The sequence below is a fragment of the Chrysemys picta genome, chromosome 4, assembly GCF_011386835.1.
Source record: "Chrysemys picta bellii isolate R12L10 chromosome 4, ASM1138683v2, whole genome shotgun sequence".
NCBI classification, from domain to species: Eukaryota; Metazoa; Chordata; order Testudines; family Emydidae; genus Chrysemys; species Chrysemys picta.
Genome location: NC_088794.1, coordinates 18,768,975 through 18,787,660, shown reverse-complemented (window position 1 = coordinate 18,787,660; position 18,686 = coordinate 18,768,975). Strand labels below are relative to the sequence as shown.

The 18,686-nt window shown below is 41.3% G+C and overlaps 1 protein-coding gene across 9 annotated transcripts in view; it reads left to right on the top strand.

Moving 5' to 3' along the window:
- Positions 1-18,686, top strand: part of SRGAP2 (SLIT-ROBO Rho GTPase activating protein 2) — a 202,064-nt gene that overhangs the window by 64,952 nt on the left and 118,426 nt on the right. The window contains exon 1 of one of the 9 annotated variants that reach the window (XM_042848988.2): positions 13,623-13,763. The exons of the other annotated variants lie outside the window; for them this stretch is intronic. Within the exon in view, the coding sequence (XP_042704922.2) occupies positions 13,718-13,763 (46 nt within the window). The 5' untranslated portion in view covers positions 13,623-13,717. Of the gene's footprint in view, positions 1-13,622; positions 13,764-18,686 lie in introns of those variants that run through there. 9 annotated transcript variants of the gene reach the window in all.

The following is an 18,686-nucleotide window of genomic DNA, read 5'->3' as shown; positions in this document are numbered from 1 at the left end:
TAGTTCTTGGTCGGAGCAGGGTCTGAACAAAATGCAGGTAACCACTTGTTCTTTGCTGTTGCTTAAACTGAAACCTAACATGCCATTCAGTATGGTCCCTAAAAACACACAGATGGGTGCATATGAGGGTCTCCTTTTTGAGCCCCTCTTACACAGCTCATGATAGAGGCCGCTGCAAACTGTAGAAATGTCTGCTGTCTACAAATCTTTTAGAGGCTGCCTCTTTGTGGTCCTTCAGGTGGCTGGTTTTTGCTACTCACTGGCTTTCTTAAAATTTGCTTGCCTTAACACCTCTTTGTAGAGCATACTTGCAGATCTCGATGACTGATAGGGCCATGGAGAGTAAGAGGTCTTCTGCAAACGTCCTAGTATATTGAGCTGGTGCGTTTCTTGAAATCAGTGCTGTATTCACCTACAGTAGCTTTTATCACTAGGAAATGCAATGGGGCAATGGCTTCTTAACAGTGCTTCTGTCTTTTTCAGACCTGCTTTACTGTTCCCTCCAGACAGATTTCTTGTACTGGAATGAGCAGATGTTTCTGTTGGAAACATGTGCCAGCCTCTCCCTGCATACATCAATTTCACTTGCTTCGTGTAGTGGCAGGAAGAGCTGTGAGGGCCTCCCCTCCCTTGTTCAGCTCTTCAAGAAATGAGAAGACTGCAGTTTCTGAAATGCATTCTCATAATTTCCTATGTTGTGGTCAGCCTCATTGATTCTAATTCTTCCCAGGGTATGTATAGAATGAGCTTTGGTTGGGGGCTACTCTCTTTTCCCTCTGGAATTAATACCTCACACTTCCACAACTTTCTCTCCAGACTATCTCAAAGTGCTTTACAAATGTTCACTAATGAAACCCACAGCACTCCCTATGAAGGAGGGTATTGTCACCCACTGCAGAAATGAAGCCTGTTCTAGGGTGAAAAGTGTCAGTGATCAACAGTAAAAGTAACTGTTTAAATCAGGAAGGGAAGAAACTATATCCCACTGAAACTGCAGAAGAACTGGAGAATTTTGGTTGGCAAAATAAAAGCTTCACATTTGCCAGGGATGCTAGAGCCAATACCGACTAATGTTGCCCAACCGACGGTGGATTGTTCACATGTGGTGACTGTTAATGAAGGGCTTTATGTATCTTCAGAAGATGCACTGTTCCGTAGTATTGGTTCATTACTGACTCAGGGAGGGATGGGAGGAGAATGACACTTGCTGAATTACCAACATGGTTTCCAGGAGAACATAGATGTTCCAGGGAAGTCTCCCATTCAAGGAGTGACCTAGCTTGATGCTACATAGCCTGTGAGATCTGAGAAGAGCACAGCACAAGGTAGTATGGCTGTAAAATTTTTCAGGATGGGCCATTTTTCTTACAAGTCTAGTCTAATTATATTGTGAATCCTTCCAGCTTAGAATATTGTTGGGCCTTTGTTCTCCCCCTCCCCCCTACTATATTTTTAAAACAGTGTTCAAACCTAATCTTCCATTTTGTGGTCACTAACTCTGTCCTGTACCTATGCCTAGGCTTGGAAAGATTCGTTTTTTATCAGTAAACCATCGCTTTCATCAGGTGCACAAAGATGAAATATTTCTATCAATAATAATAAAAATGTACAGAAAGAAGCATTTTTCTTACTTTGTCTTTCATGCTTAGTTTCATTAAAGGATATTTACTTGGTATATTTTGACATGGCATTGACAACTTGTGTTAATGGTTATAAAGCTTTAACTCCTTGACTCTGTCATTAAATAATTGTGTGAGAACCCCTCCTCCCCCCCCATTGTCTGATGCTACATAGTTGTCTGAATTTGTGGAAATTTAAATTGATCAAAATAGAAGAAAATGCTTAAAATTAAACACTGATATCTGATGAAATTAACACACCAATTCTGCTAAGCCTACATATGCCAGGTACTCTGGGGAGTGTAGCTGGAATATGGTTGGAGGAAAAACACGGTGCTGTATTAGTGTGTATCTTGCAAAGTACAGAAAAATAAAGCATTTGATCAAGCACACCAACAACTCTGTTGGTGAAATATCTGCAGTCTAGCACAGCATTTTCTATATTGGTATGGAAAAAGAGATGATTAAATTCATGTGAATTTTCTGTACTTTTCTTCAAGCGCTAAGGAAAAATTATCTTTGAAAAAAAATTGAAGAAAACATTAAATGGGTTGTTGCTCCCCAAATGACTTTGTGCATTCATGCATGAAACAGTCTTCCTGAGCACATCTACAATGCCCTCCGTCTTCCATATGGGTCTTCTGGAGGGACATGGATATCTATCTTGAGTCCTATGATAAACTTGCTAGCTGACATATTTGAAGAGTAACTTCTATGTCATTTTCTTGACCTGTATTTAACACAACTGTGTGCTTATTTCCTTCCCCTTCCCAGCTCTGTTTTCTTGCCCACTTTTAGCCTTGGAGATCTCTAAATAAGGGTTTATGCTGCCTTGGTTGCTTGCAAAACACCTAGTGTGATGCAGGTGCTACTGGGTATAAATCATACATATATAGTCTGTACTTGTTAGAAATTTTTCCTCAAAGGCGATATCGTGGCTCGTTGAACAGAGAAAGGGATAAAACTTCTGCCTTCTATTCCCAGTTCTGCTACTGATTTACTGTATGACCTTGTGCAAGCTGCTTAACCGCCGTGCCTCAGTTTCCCCATCTAAATTAGTATAATACTGCTTACAGGAATGTTGAGGATTAATTTTTTTTTTAACTGGGGTATAACATAGTTCTGGGCAAGTGCTTAGTATTTTAAACCACAAATCTGAAATATAAATGTCAAATTTTGAGGGGGAGAGATTTTTTGGGGGGACAGGAGAAGACATTGGTATTGACCTGTTTGCCTCCCCTTGCAGCTGCTGTTTAACTTAGTCTTCAGATCAGGATGCTTTTTGGTGGGAGTTTTTAACGAGGCTCACTGCTGTCTTACTGTGTGTGCCCAAATAAGTTAAGAGACAGTCAGATGGTTAAGCACTTTTATTGCCTACTCAAGGAAACAGACTTGCGCTATCACAGAGTGGAATCTTCTCCCTTTCAATTTTGATATACATCCCTCTGGTATCTTATTTATTTTTCTCCTTTTAAGTAAATATAATGCTAGTGAAAGGGGGCAGATTGACACCCCTGGAAACTGAAGCCTTTTATCCTTGGGAAAGGTTTTAACACAAGCAGCAGCAGTGCCACCTTCCCTGCTAATGTCACAACCCTCTGGAGTTCTTTGCATGTCAGGCAGGTTTTGCTGCTGGGTTCTACAAATATGGGTGTTGCTTCTGATGTGGGGGTAGGCTGAGCCCAGAATCCTTTCTTGTAAGCTACTGGATAGCAATTGCACTGTTGGTTGGGGCTGGATTTGACGCACTGACCTGGAGGTAAAAAGCCAGTCCTCCAATGGTTTTCAACCAAGGGTACATGTACCCCTGGGCCCCTGCAGGTTACGCAGAGGTCTTCCGGGGGCACATCAACTCATCTGGATATTTGCCTAGTTTTACAACAGGCAACATAAAAAGCACTAGCGAAGTCAGTACAAACTAAAAATTCATATAGACAATGACTTGTCTATACTGCTCTATATGCTATACACTGACATGTAAGTCCAGTATTTACATTCCAGCTGATTAATTTTATTATAATATGGTAAAAATGAGAAAATAAGACATGTTTCAGTACTAGTATGCTGTGACATGTTTTTTTTTTGTATTTTTGTCTGATTTTTTTTTTTTTACGTGAGGTGAAACTCGGGGGTACGCAAGACAAATCAGACTCCTGAAAGGGGTACAATAGTCTGGAAAGGTTGAGAGCCAATGCAAGCTGCTCAGTGTCTTAAGCCTTCCACTTGAAAAGAACCCCGCAAACAAACAAGTGGCTCCTGTAAACTGACTGTCTCACTAGCACTGCACCTCTGTGTTCTGATTGCCGCTTAGGGCACACCTGCCGGGGACAAAGTTAAGGCGAATCAACTGAAGGTGTAAAGTCAATATGCATAAATTAAAGCATATTTACTCAGCATGTGGAAGCCCTCACTCAGAAATAAGGTGGCTTTAGTTGGCTGTAATTTAATCCTCTGGAGGATAGAGGAGCCCTTACTACTCGAGCATGTATGCCCAGTCCCTAATATGTATTACATTCCTCCCTTCCAATCCGTGCAAATATCATTCAAATTATCTTGGTCTTCCAGTGATCAAACCTTGATATCCCAAGTGGCTCTGCTTGCTTCCCCTTGCCCACAGTATTAAATCAAAACCTCTGTCGTCGCTTTCAAGACTCCACGTCACTCCATCCTGACCTACGTATCTTGTTGCTTACCATATTCCACCTGTGCCTGGGTCCCATCACCAGCCTCCTTTTGTCTTTGTCTTATTCCATGTTGCTTCTGATGAATGGAACAAGTTCCTAATCCCAGGTTGCTGGGACCTTCCACTGCTGTTGTCGTTGGCCTACTCCACGTCCTTCCTAAAGACTTGCTTTTTCGGCAGTGTCTATAAATGAAATAAAAACAAAGTGTGCGTGTGGGCCGAAAAACAATGATCAGGCTCAGAATTTTTGTTATACCTAAAATGACCCCGCTACCTTCCAGGACTCCATGTGTTTTGTCAGTCTTCACCTGCTTTCTAGTTTGTAAGGCAATCTGTCTTGATGGTATGCTTTGTGTTGTACAAAACATGAGCGTCAGCAAATAGGGGTTTTGTGAACAGGTAGGTGCCTAGGTTTCTTGTGTGCTCATGAGATTTACCCATGTTCTGATGAGTCAAAACATATGCACATGTTGCTGTATTCTTATCAAGAATGAGAGGCAGACAAGAACTCTCCACTAAGAACCCTTTTGCTTCCCAATGCTGCCTGGTCCTGTTGAAGGGAATGGGAAAATTGCTGCCTATTTCATGAGGAATCTGCTTTGGTGGTGGTATCTCTTTTTTTGATTTACCTTCAGAAAATGACAGCGGTTTTATATTGTGCATTGATTGTGTCCTCTTATAGGAGAGTTACATTTCATGTCTACACAGACTGTTGCATAGTCTTTATGGAAAGACATCCTTGCCAGTCATTTAATTTTCTAATATCTGTGTTTGTAGTAGGGTAAAGAATCCTCTGGAATGCTCAGATGTTGCTTTTTGCCTGTTAATGACAGAACTTCAAACGCTGGGGCCATTTTATGTAATTTTGCACTTGGCAGGAGGTAACACAGGAAAGCTGGTCACAATAGGCAGCTTCCCCAGAGAACCTCGCTAGTAAAAGCATCTTAAACTGGCAGAAGAGCTCTCCATGGCCATCAAAGCCTTGGAGGTCTGGTTAATCCAAATCACTTATTAATTTTTCTCTTGGGGATATAAACAATAAAGCCATTTGGATTGAGAAATCAATAGTGGAGCTCTGCCTGTATAAGACTGTCTGGCATTTAGATCTTAACTGCCTAGACATATGGATTGTAAGTAGCCACAGATAAACCAGTTCTCTTTCAATTATTTTTATGGGTCCTTCCCTGCCAAAGCATCCCCTTGTGAATTGAAATCCTGTATGGTGATTTCTGTAGGCTAGAATGTGAACGGCTTATGCTTTCTAGTGCAACGTTTCAGTGAGCTGAGAATATCTTGCTGTTATAACAGCAAGGGCCTTATTTATATTTTCATTTTAGTGTGGAAACTTGAGATCTGTCTCCAGTTTTACTTTTGTATTCCAGTCTCTCCTCCTTTCAGCCGAATATTCATATATAATTCATCTCCTAATGTTCATCACTTAAAAGTAATAGGCTTCATTTGTTCAGGTGGTGCTAAATTTTGGACTTGAAAGTCCTGGATTTAACAGTGTAGTGATTTTATCCTTGAGTTCTGGTAGCTCTTTCCCCCAGAATTCTAATGAGGGATATTCCTGCTTCTCCTGACATGCTCGGTATTTCTAATGAGTTTTCCATATAATGGGGCAAAATCTCCAGTAGCATAGTTCTTTCTAGTCACATTTTTGGTAGCTTTCGTAGCTTTTCTTGCCCTTAGTTAATGTCAAAAACAACTTTGTGCTATATAAGAATGAGGCAATATTATTTATTGCTCTAAATGACTTGATAACCTCCCTAACCGGTCTACAATGCAGACTACATCTGTGAAGCTGTTCTGGATTCTACCTATATGGAAATGAAGTGACCGTGATAATCTGCAATGATGTATAGCGCCTTTCATCAGAATCTTAGTGCTTTCTGAAGATGGGTGTTATCTTAATTTTACATATGGAAAAAAATAAGGCACAGATAAGTGAAGCATAGTGCTTAAATAATATCAAGGTAGATGGATTTTTCTTAGATCTTGCAATGAGTCAGTGACTATCAGGATTAGAACCTTTTGTCACCTGGCTCCCAATGCCCCTACTCAAAGGACTAGAATATTGCTGCCAGATACTTCCCTCTTTCCCCTTCCCCAAAGATGGGGAGGTACTGAATTCTGATCCCATTATTTTGGTTTCCTTGGACAATTGTGTAAGCATTTAACTGTGGCTCTTTTAATAGAGCTGTCTAGTTGCTATTAAAACATCTCACTTGCTTTAAGAACATTTGCTGAAGCAGTTTCCCTAAAACATCAGACAAGCTAAATTTATTTATTGCCCTACTGGCGAATACCCAGACATCAAAGATAATTTATTTTCTAGTCTTACTGAATGATACTAACAGGAATTCAAGTTGGAAGGTTGAATGGTAATGAAAGGATTGCTTTCAGAAACAATGTTAACGGGAGATTGTTATACTTCAGTGCAGTCTTGTAGGGAGCAGCCTGCCAGAACATTGTGTAGCTCTGTCCAGGAGGAACTAAGCTTTTTTTATTTCTTCTTTGCACAGAGATGTATTGTGTAATGTCCAATGGAAAGTTCCCCCACCCCTAGGGGAACATTTGTACTGAAACTTAGATTCTGGTGATGTCTTATCCCTCATAGGCCTCATGAGAGTCAGGGTGTAGGCTAGCTCAACATGTTCAGTGTGTGTTTCAAATCCTCTTTTTATTGTAACCCAGCTTAGAATTGACCAATTGTTTGCTTTTATACTTCTTGTGGTTGGGAACACTTAGGGAGCTTCCTCAAACTTTTAGTTGTATTAAATGCCATTTTTCTCCTTCATAATTTGCTCACCAATCTTTGAAGAAAAGTTGCCTTCTCTCCAAATTCCTATCACAGGAGGACAGTTTCAGACTGTCACTGAAGATGTCTGGTGGATAATAGAGTCTCTCTGAAGTCCTAGAATTATATCTGCCTCAAGCAGTCCCAGTCTAGCTTTAGAGAAAAAGGACAGTTGGGGCAGAGTGGCTCCTCTTAAATTTAAAATGTGCTTATCTGTACTGGCAGTGGTTTAACAGCTCAGAACCATAGGTAGGAAGGAGCTCAAGTAGGTATTGAAAAGTTATCTGAAAATGTCTAACTTTAAACTGCATAATGTACAATATGCTTTACCTTCCAAAAACACAGCTATTTTAGATGTGCAAGAATACATCCCAGGATGCATTCAGCAGACAACATGCATGTTGCTTGTGCACTGAAGGTTTGAACTGTTAGGCGTTATTGGTCTCATGTATACTAGTGGTTCATGTCCGCGTGAAGTTTTGATCCAATTAGTTACATAAATTAATGTCACAATTTTTAATTCATACTGAAGTTTACTTTTACTTTTGTCCGTAAGATTTTACTACAATGTATATTGAAGTCTGAGATTCCTATTGCATTTTTTCTTTAACTATTGATATACAAAATTCATTTGGATAGTAAAATCAGATCTATAGAATAGCGTGTTTGTGTGGGGGGGGGGGGGGGAGGGGGTAGCATGCAGTTTAGTGAAAAGGGTTCACTGGTTGTTAAAGTTTGGGAACCACTGGTCTAGGCCCTAGACTCCAGGGGATGTGTGGTGCTGCTGTTGGGTCGTCAGCACGTTCTATTAATGTATCCTTGAAGTATTTCACTGTGGGAGCCCCATAGAACAATGCTTCAAAATCTAAACTGTTCTGTGCTCCATCACTTAAATCTACGAAGCGCAGTCTGCCTTCTAACAGTGGCAACAAAATATTTTGTAGAGGCAGAAATAAAAGGAATTTGCAAATATAATTCAGCATTATCTCTACAGAAAAGAGAGAACAGATATCCTGCTCCAAGTCCTAGAATGCTGTTTTACGATTGTTGGAAATGATGATATAGGACTCTTCTAGTGGAAGATTATTTACTCTTTTCCTCTTGTAACTGTCTGCAGCTTTCTTTTTTTTTTTACAGTGCATCGCGCCCTTCTCCTCCCACCCCGGGAAGATACTACAATATTGGACCCATACTAACTTAGTTTTAGCATTAAAAAGGTCTGGAGTGTAAGCAAAGATTTCTTTTTAGATGTTGTTAAAAGGTGACCACAGTCCTTTCATTATACTCCTTATCACAGAACATTTATTTACTTAGAGATTAGGAAACCTTTTAAAATGTTGTGGTACCTCATCCAAAGAAAACTGTGTAACATTGATGCTGCTTGCCCTCCTTTTAAAAAGTACTATTTCTAATGGTATTGATTAAAGTCTCAGTGGCTTCAACTCCTTCTCAGCTAGTTTTAGTATTTACAAAGCAGTTATTGCATGTACTGTTTGGTTAGATTTGTAGCAACTCTGGTCTTATCCACAATGCAGTGATTGCAGGACAATAATGGAAATCCATTTGGAGACTTTTGCCCACATTAAGAATTATCCAAATTTATTACATGTGAGCTTACAACAGTGAATCTCTGTATGGGGTAGTTCAGTCCATATTTTCTTATTAAATATCTTCCTCATTGATGTCAAGAGCATGAACAATGTGTTGTCAAATGCTGTTGGCAGTCCAAATTAGCCTTTCATTGCACCAACATAGTGCTTGAGGTGCATAGGGGTTGATGATTCTTGGCCAGCACCTTGAGTTGCTTAACTTCAAGCACATACTTAAGTGTTCTGCTGATGTGGGGCCTTGCATCGTGTGCAAACCCCTTGTCTTCAGTCTCCGAAATACAGATGACAATGCTTTGCTTTTCACGTGGGTGTTGAGGGGCAACTCATAAATGTGTGCAAAGTTCATTGAGACCATTGGTTGGAAGAACTTTTCAAACCATTAGATCTGATTTGGTATATTACAAAACTGCACTTACAGCAGGAATCTTCAAGTTTCAATTCTTCATTTTTTTTTTTTTAATGCCCTTGTGGTGCTACATATTATGTAAGATCTGAGACCCAAGAAATTCATGACTCAGCATAAACTGAGGTACATGCAAAAAAAAAGTACTCAGTATTTCACGGAATATTGCATCTGAAACCCAGTCTTAAACCCTACTCTTACAGAAAGTACTTTATGCTACCCTTATGCTTTACTACTATTCAACTTCATGTGATCATCCATGACCTCAATGCAGTTTAGGAGGAAAAACTGCTGCAAGTGTCTAATTCTACAGATAACTTTTATCCAAGTACCTTAAACCCCCCTTAAACATTAATACTACCTACTCCTGTGAGGTAGGGAACTAGTAATATCCCCATTTTTTGGATTAGGGAAGCTGAGGCATGGAGAGGTGAAGTGCCTCTTTCAGGGTCCCACAGTATGTACTGCAGGGTTTGAACTAGAAGCTAGATCTCCTCACTATTCCTATGACTTAACCAAAAGACTACCTTCATTCCTCTCCTTTTCCTGTTTCCACCTCAGTGGTCTAGGCCAGTGGTTCCCAAACTGGGGTTCACAAAGTGTTACAGGGGGTTCTTGGGGAAAAAAAATCCCTAATGGTGGACAGAGCTGTCCATAGGGACCCCGGGAAGCATGGGGCAAGCAGCCCGGAGCCTCTGGACTTCCAAGAACTAAGCAGATCAAAGCAAGCATATCTATCACACTGAGGAGACTTCAAAACTCCTTATAAGAAATGGAAAGGGAGGTGGATATTTTTTGCTGTTTTTAAAATAAATAAGCAGCTAGTATTTTTAAAATTATTATGAAGAACTAGTTTGAGCTTTGTTGTAACGTGCATTGTTTGCCTGGACTGCTCAAGACCTGAATGCTTGTGTAGGAGGAACTCTTTGAGTTGGCTTCTTAAATACCTTTATGCTGTTTCACATCTGATACTCCTTGATTAAACATAGGAGCCTTGTCTTATAACAGGCTTATTCAAAGTGATATCTTGGAAGAGTGTTGCTTTTTTCATAATGTAATAAAAATACTGTAATGATAAATAATAAATAGTGTGTAATAAACATGTCATAAAACCACATTTTATATTTCCAAGATCACTTCTTTTTATAATTTATACTCAGGTAAAGTAGAAAATCCCTGGAAATACTCATTTTTAGGAGGGGGTTCGTGAGACTTGACAGTTTAGTGAAAAGGGTTCACTGGTTGTTAAAGTTTGGGAACCACTGGTCTAGGCCCTAGACTCCAGGGGATGTGTGGTGCTGCTGTTGGGTCGTCAGCACGCTCTATTAATGTGTTTTGTTTGATGAAATTCTGATTGTGTGACTCAGTCAAAACTGCAAAATTTTCCAAGCTATTTAATCACCTGGTGGCATTTAAATTTGCAGACTGAGACTGTTGTATGTGTGTATGTTTTGCCTCTTTCCTCCTCTTGAGGCTAGCTACTGACGTTTGTATACAGCTCATCTCTGTGTTCAAGAGGCCAGATCTCTGAACATGATGCTTCTTTCTGTCTAATGGCCAAACCAATGGTAGCCAGTTTGAACTCTGGCTCTCCAAGGACCAAAGGCTGATTTTAATTTGGTCTGTCAGCAAGGGTGGCTGGAAGATATTATGGCTGGTGAGTTCCTCACTTTTACCCATAAACTAGGAAAAACACAGCCTCTACACAACACATGAAATCCATGGGCTTGGGGAAATCAGTAACAATATCAGGGTTGTATCTAAATAAATTGCTAGAAATGGATTGGAAATAGTTTCTGAAGATACAATTTCCATAACATTGAAATCCCAGCAGTGGCCTAGCAGTTGAACCTAACACACTTAACAAATCCAAAGGGACCAGCCAATTTTTCTTTACTCTGATATTTGACTCTAACGTTAGATTCGCCTTTTAATTCTTGGGGTGTGTGTGTGTGTGTAATTTTCCACATTGCACCATTTCTTCTGTATTTTCAAAATTCGTCATTCTTTTCTGCTGGCTTCCTTAAATCCTTCCCCCACTGTGCCCCCTCTCCCCTACCACCATCAACTAGTTTTTACTTCTGTCTGTGGATTTTTTGTTTTAGGTTAAAATCTGAAACTGAGTGGAGTCAATTTTTGAATTTAAACAATAATCTTTGCCTTAACTGTAACCTCTTGGAAGGTTTAAAAGGATAACCAAATGTCTGCATTATTGCAAGTCTTACTCTGACATTTAAAACATAAGTTAATTATACCTTTTGGGAGATGGGAGTTTCTGTTTTAAGAAACTGATTGCTGACAAGGCCTAGGATCTAAAATTACTATTTCAGTCTACTGTATAATGTGGCCACGTGTTCATTTTGCAGCCCTTTGTCTTTGTTATGCTGCTGAGTCACTTGAAAGAGAGGATCCTGGCAAAGCCATATTTGTAATTTAAAGCTTGTTGACTTTTTTTCAAGTTGCCTTATGTAGTTGCTTCCCATGCACATGCGTAATGGGTGACTGGGCTGCATTTGAAGCTCCTCAGTCTGGTGACCCCCTCATCCCCTTTCCCAGTTGTTTTGTCCTTGGCTTTGACTTTAGTGCAGGGGTGCCCAACCTGTGCCTGAGAAGGAGCCAGCATTTACCAATGTACATTGCCAAAGAGCCACAGTAATAAGTCAGCAGGCCCCCATTACCTCCTGTCCCCCGGCAGCCCCTCCCCCTCTGCACCTTCCGATCAGCTGTTTGGTGGCGTGCAGGAGGCTTGGATGGGGAAGAGCGAGGGCATAGCAGGCTCAGGGGAGAGGGCGGGAAGGGGTGGAGTGGAGACAGGGCCTGTGGCAGAGCCAGGGGTTGAGCAGTGAGCATACCCTGTTGGAAAGCTGGCGCCTGTAGCTCCAGCCCCGGAGTCAGCGCCTATACAAGGAGCCGAATATTAACTTCTGAAGAGCCGCATGTGGCTCTGGAGCCATAGGTTGGCCACCCCTGCTTTAGTGTGTTCCTGGTTGTCTTTAATTTATGTGAGGAGGACCAGTCCTCGCAAAGGAGTCATGAGGGACGTTTCAGGCAAGGGGAAACTGTAAATACTTCTCTGATGGATTATATCTACTAAGGGGCATCCCATCCTAAATGCTCAGTTACTGAGGGACAATCCACACTCATTCCTATATTTGCTTTCTACAACCAACTGTATAACTTCTCATGAGTGATGTACCCAAGTATTTGGATTCTAATACCTAAACTGTATTACATTTATCTACATTTGGGTTATTGCCAATTATGTACTATGTGTATCTTATCAGTTTCTAAACAAACGTTGTATTTATGGATAATCTAACCACTATACCCAGATGTACAGATACTCTTTTCTTAACCTGTGTATTATATATATATTTTTTAACATTAGCTTTAATAAAAGTTTTCTGAGTGTCACTCAATCAGCTCTGTCCGTTAAGACCAGTCCATGTGGGTGAGAGACTTTTAAAAATCTGGGTAGGTGTTGGGGATGCTGCTTTTGTTTTGTTGCCAACCCAATCCTTTCCCGGGTGTCTCATAATTTGAAATAGCTTGGCATCTGGGACAGGGATGGGAATGTCATGGAAAGACTTCAGTGCTGTTACATGGCTGAGGTAACTGAACTGTGAAAAGCAGCATTGGCTTCTTGTTCCTCCTGGAATACTGAATTGTTATGTCTGTGTGATTCACTCTGTGCTTTCCAGTGCAAGCTACTTAGAGTCGAAAAATTATCATTGAAGAAACTCCTCATAAGGAGAGAGAGTGCCCTTTTTATTTGCGTAGAAGCGTGGTGTGGAAAAGAGAAGGTGACTGGGAGCCAGGATTCCCCGGTTTGAAACACTGTTCTGTTGCTACTGTGTGATCCTGAGCAGATCACGTGAGCTGTCTGCTTCAGTTTCTACAGTCCCCAAACGGAGATAATACTGATACCAGGGATTCTAAGAGCCACAGTAGATTGTTTGTTTGTTTTTAAAGTAATTTCAAATGCTCTGGGGCAAGGTGCTATAGAAGAGCAAGGGTGTCTGTTAAAATTTTGGAAATATCTTCCACCTCGGAGACGCATCTGAGTATTTTTGAGGCATGCCTCAATGGGCATTCGTATCACAAAGGTGAACTCTGGTGGTCCCTGATGCTTTTAGTGTGGGTTTTAAAATCATACTGACATAGGATGTTGTGCTCTGTCTCTGCTTGCTAAGCAGCTGAATTTCCCCAGAAAATTTCCCAATTCTGTGAATTGCCATACGTCACTGTTTCTCTTGTGTCATCAAGCTCCCTCTTAACTGATGATCAGCGGGAGAATTATTTTAATAGCTGTTCCAATTGGTGGAGTGGAGAGGGGAAATTCTGTAACTTTCCACTTTGATACAGTATCTATATGAATATGTACTCACAAAAAATTACCCCTTTGTATAACTCGTGGCCAGCAGAAGCAGTTATGGGGAAGCAGATGTTTTGAATGATGTAAAAACAAAACCTGAACTGAGATAGTAAGTCACCCTGCTTACAAAGGGAATGGTCAAACCAGCTGCCAAATTGTTTGCTGAGCAGGAGTTAAGCAGATTAAGTGAAGATAAGAGGTGTGAGTAAAAGATAAAAAGTGGAGCCATGAGGACTTCAGCAATTCTGTTTCTGCACAACAGTCAATGTAAAGGTATTTCATTTCTCCTTAGGTTGCTGAGATAACGGGGCAAAAAAATAGTGGAAGCTTTCTTAAGAGGGTGGAATGAGTGCAGCTGGCTGGTGATACAGAGCGCTTGTATTTTCTGCCTCATCCATTGAGATACAAGACAATCGCTTTAATGTGGATTTGCATGTGATTCTTAAACTTTGGTTTATGGAGCACTTCCAACTTGTCCCTGAATCTGCTTCAGTAACACTGGTGAAGCATCAGGTTTCATAAAGGGAAACTTGTTGCAGGCCAGGACACCTCCCCTCCCCCCGACTCCCCTTTAAGGTTCTACCAACTAGACTTAAACTCTTCTCTGCACCCTGTGTGGCTGCTTCCTGTGCATCTCTGCTGGGAGTCTCCTTGGTGCAAATTTAAATAGGGTCAAATCTGTAAATGCACAAGAGGATAAAAGCAGAGTGCCTTGGACAGCTCAGAGTAATGAGGAAAGATGAATGTAAAGCCCCAGAGAAAATGAGGGGAGAGAGGGATGTAATAAGCAGCTGTATCCATCATATTAAGGGACTTGATTTCAAGTTACCTCATTACATCTGACCTAATACTATTTGTATATATTCCAGCACTCTTGTAGCTGTGGGAAATATGGTAGAGTGGAATGGGGAATCCTCCACTGGAGGATCTTTATTAAAAGACAAGGTCTGCAATGTGAAATTCTTGAGAACTGTTACTGTATGTGTGACAAACTGGGACTGTTCTTACTGTGGTCTGTGAATGCTGACAGGGGAGTGTGGCTGGGATAGTCTGCATTGCGGGATGGGAGTCTGCCCGAAGGCGCATACCTGAGTGTGTAACATGAGAACCCAGGAAGGGGTTGAAGGCCAGGTGATACCTTGGCCCGGGAAACTGAACAAAGGCTGTGGGAGGGGTCGCTGAAGGCAGAGTCTTGGGAAGCTGGGTGGTGAGATGGTGGGGAGGCAGAGATTGCTCTGACCTCCCAAGGGGGGCTGGGATGCCCTGGGACCCCAAGATGGACCTAACTGAGGGGGTCCCTGCTGTCTGTGCCTGCAAGACCTGTCTTGGACTGTATTCCTGTCATCCAAATAAACCTTCTGCTTTACTGGCTGGCTGAGAGACATGGTGAATCGCAGGAAGCCGGGGGTGCAGGGCCCTGAGTCCCCCAATACTCCGTGACAGTATGTCTTTGTCCATTTGTTTGTATGGTATAAATTGAGGGCTAATTTATCCCTCGGCAGGCTTTTTTTCCTCCGCTATGTTCACCAATATTTACAGGGAAGCCATCATCGCTATAGATACATGGCACAAAAGGCAATGGAGTGTGTGTTTGATTCTATATTGGTTGGTTAAGCGTAATGACTGTTCATATTCCTGTACTTTGTGACCATCTCAAGCTATTAAATGGCAACTAGTGCTAAAGTAGCGATGCAAAGCCACGCTGCTATAATGCTCCGGCTGTCAAGGCTTGTCCTGAGCTCACTCAAACGGATGCAATTTAATACAGGCTTCACTTTTGCCTTTTTGCCTCTGCCTTGTTCTGTTGTTGGACTGTTTTCTTAATATTTTGATAGACTGGCATCGGGTGTGTTGTTTATGTCGAATCTAGCCATAGTGACTCTTCCACGAACACATCAGAGGCTTCCTCGTTTAAATGCTAGTTTTAAAACTGCACTCTCCTGTATGCAGGGGTTGCTACACTCATGGTAAGACTGGGGCCATCAGTGCTTTGTGTTTGTGAGGGGAAGGAGAAAATACTTTCTCCAGTGGGACTTCAAGGGACAAGATGGCATTTCCAGAGCTGCCGATTGTCAGGACAACAGGACTAACATTTCTATACTTCAGGTAGCACAAGCCATTGAAGTCCTAATTTGTAAGGGTTCTTCAAAGTAAAACATGAAAATAATTGTGAGGTTTAAAATGTGCCTCTCAAATGATTGACCAAAGGAATCTGAAGAAAGCCAAGGCTGGTGAGTTTGTACCTGAATGACCATGATCGTGAATGTTTATGCAGCAGTAACGGGGGAAGGGGTAGGATAGCTGAGTGGTTTGAGCATTGGCCTGCTAAACCCAGGGTTGTAAGTTCAGCCCTTGTGGGGGCCACTTAGGGATCTGGGGCAAAAATCAGTACTTGGTCCTGCTAGTGAAGGCAGGGGGCTGGACTTGATGATCTTTCGGGGTCCCTTCCAGTTCTATGAGTTAGGTATATCTCCATATATTAGTGCCTTATAAAGTCCTATGGGAAGAGTAGCACAGCAGGCTGGGACATGGACATTGTATGCACAGTAGAATGCTAATTGTATATAGGGAAGGAGGATTATGTCTGGCTCATCTATATAATAATACCTGGATATAGTAAACTGGTTTGCTTTTCAAAATGGCACACATTAAACAGGTCAGTTTTCCCCCCAGTCTGATTGGCACTCAAACTGGACTGAGGGAATCTGTCAATCCTATATGCTTTCTGACTCACATGTCTGACTTAAGGGTTGAGGAAGGAATTGGTGAACTTTCTTACCTTCTTTTTCAAAATGAAAAAAGAACTTGCAGCCTGTTTTATGTTGTATAGGAAAACAGCAATGCGCAGTCAGCAATGTCATTTGCTTTTTCATGTTTTCCTTTCATCCAGTCTACCTCTGTACATGAGATTCAGTGGAGAATTAACAAGAAAAGGTGGGAGGGGAGGCTATTTAGTTAGATGGAATCTACTTAATGATAAATTTATGAATAAGACGTAATGTGCAGTGTCAACTTTCCCCCTAATACCTAGCTTAATTCACAAATTACAGGACAAGCCAGATGGCAGTTAAGGTCTGTCCTTGAAGCTACTTACAAATGCTGAGGTTGAAGTACTGAAGATGGCTAGGAAAGGGATGAAAAATTATGTAGCTGTCTAGATTTATATTATATTCTTCACCTCTGCCCTTTATAATTAAGGATCTTTATAACATGATGTTGGAAGTGATTAAATGGCATACTGTTTTCCTCTTGTTACTTTTTAATCTAATTGTAAATAGCTGGAACCTTTATTTTTTCCTTCTCCTACCTTTGGAGGCTTTTGGATATGTATTTATTGGCTATGCTGTGTTTGTGGGAAGGAGGTAGCTTGGTCCAGTATTGGCATAAGGCACTGTATTCGGAATAGGAAGACTTGGGGTCTAAGTCCTGGTTCTGCCACTGACTCTGTATGATGCTGAGAAGGTCACTTCCCTTCACTGGGCCCCAGGTTCCCCATCTATAAAGTGGGGATAATGCTTATTCACCTTTGGAAACAGCTGAATGTGGAGTGGCCACAATTTATTATGTGGATCTAATGCCCCCTGTAACTTTAATGCCAGACAAATAATACCAATTACTTCCTGGCAGTGACCAACTCAACAGAAGAGGTTCATTGAAATTGCAGCTCCTTAAAGTGCTGGTCCTATTGAAGTGTTGGGAAAACAGGTACAAGAATCAGAGCAACACTTCCTTTGGCTGAGGATAGGCTGACGGTTTCCATATTTAATGCCATTAATTTTTGGGGGGCCAGAGGGGTTGCTTCATACTCTCCAAAAGCAAGAAAGAGCATGCTATCATTTTAATGGGGGTGGGGGAGAGACTGAGATGGGTAAATATCACAGAAGCCACTCTGCTACTAACCTGAAAATCCAGCCGTGTAGTAATAGGGGCTGGAAACAGTCCATGCTTGAGAACACCATGATGGATGAGGTGAGATTAAACATCTGTGTGACCTTAAAATAGTGGCTGTAAGAAAACAGATTCTGGAGGATACTGATTCTGTGACTTGGCTTGCACAAATGATGGTATCAGCAAATGGTGAGTAGGGGCTTTAATTTTTAAAAAAGGAAAGGAATGAAGCGTTTAAAAAGAGGGGTGTAGCGCTAATTTGTGGTGTCTAATTTAAGGGATGCCAAACCAATGAACTGAAATAAAAAAAATCTGTGTATTACAACTGCAATGTTATAAAAGAGCCAGTGTAATATAGTAACCCACAGTTCACAGCACATGCTGCCTTGGTATGTTCTGACTGTACATCTGAAAAAATCCTCATGCCTGTTTAATCAGTGGGATAACAAATAGGTGTTTTGTATCCTAGAAAGCTGAGTGAGCCTCAGGAAATTCCTGCATTCTTGAATTTATTTTATTTGTGGCGAGAGCAAAGTACTGTTTAAAAAATAAAACTGATGATCAAGGTTGCCCTGCTTCAGCTCAACCCCACAGCCTGGGTGCACTCGTGTTCAATAGCCTATTGTTCCCCAGTGCATGCAGCCCAATCAGCTGTTACTTTTCCTCTCACAGAAACAGTGCATTTATTTACAACAAAAAGTCCTGATGCAGCACATTTTGCTAAAGGGAAAGGTTACAATTAGTCTTGGTGTTTAGCAGGAGAGGTGCATGTGAGGCAGTTTGAGAAGCATTTGCCTAATTAAACTTAACATTGGATTTTAAATGATTGTAGCACAGTGTGCGAGTCTCTTTAATAAGATTTACTTTGGAAACCTTTTTGTTTGTTTAGTTTTTCTTTTTGATTTGGCACCCAGCTTCTTCAGGGAAAGAGCAATGTTCTTTTTTCCAGTCAATTTTGAAAGTCAAGAAGAGGGGTGCCCCATGCCACCCATCACATCTCCCAGTGTAAACAGCCCTGGAATTTGGAAGTGTTTGGATTTCAGTCCTGTTTCCAGATCCAAACCATGAAAAATTGAGCCTGAGTCTGCAAGGCACGGAGTGTCCTCCATTCTCACTGAAGGCTTTGGGCGTTGAGATCACTCAGTACGGAGCACGATAGGGAGCTGAATTTTCTGCAAATGACCCACACACTGAAGTTCATGACTTTTTGTCCTCTGTCGTCTTCCTGCCTCTTAGTCCTCTGTCCCTCATGTAGGTCCCAGTGCTGTGAAGTACTGAGGTCAATGGAAGTTCAGGGTGCTTGTGAAG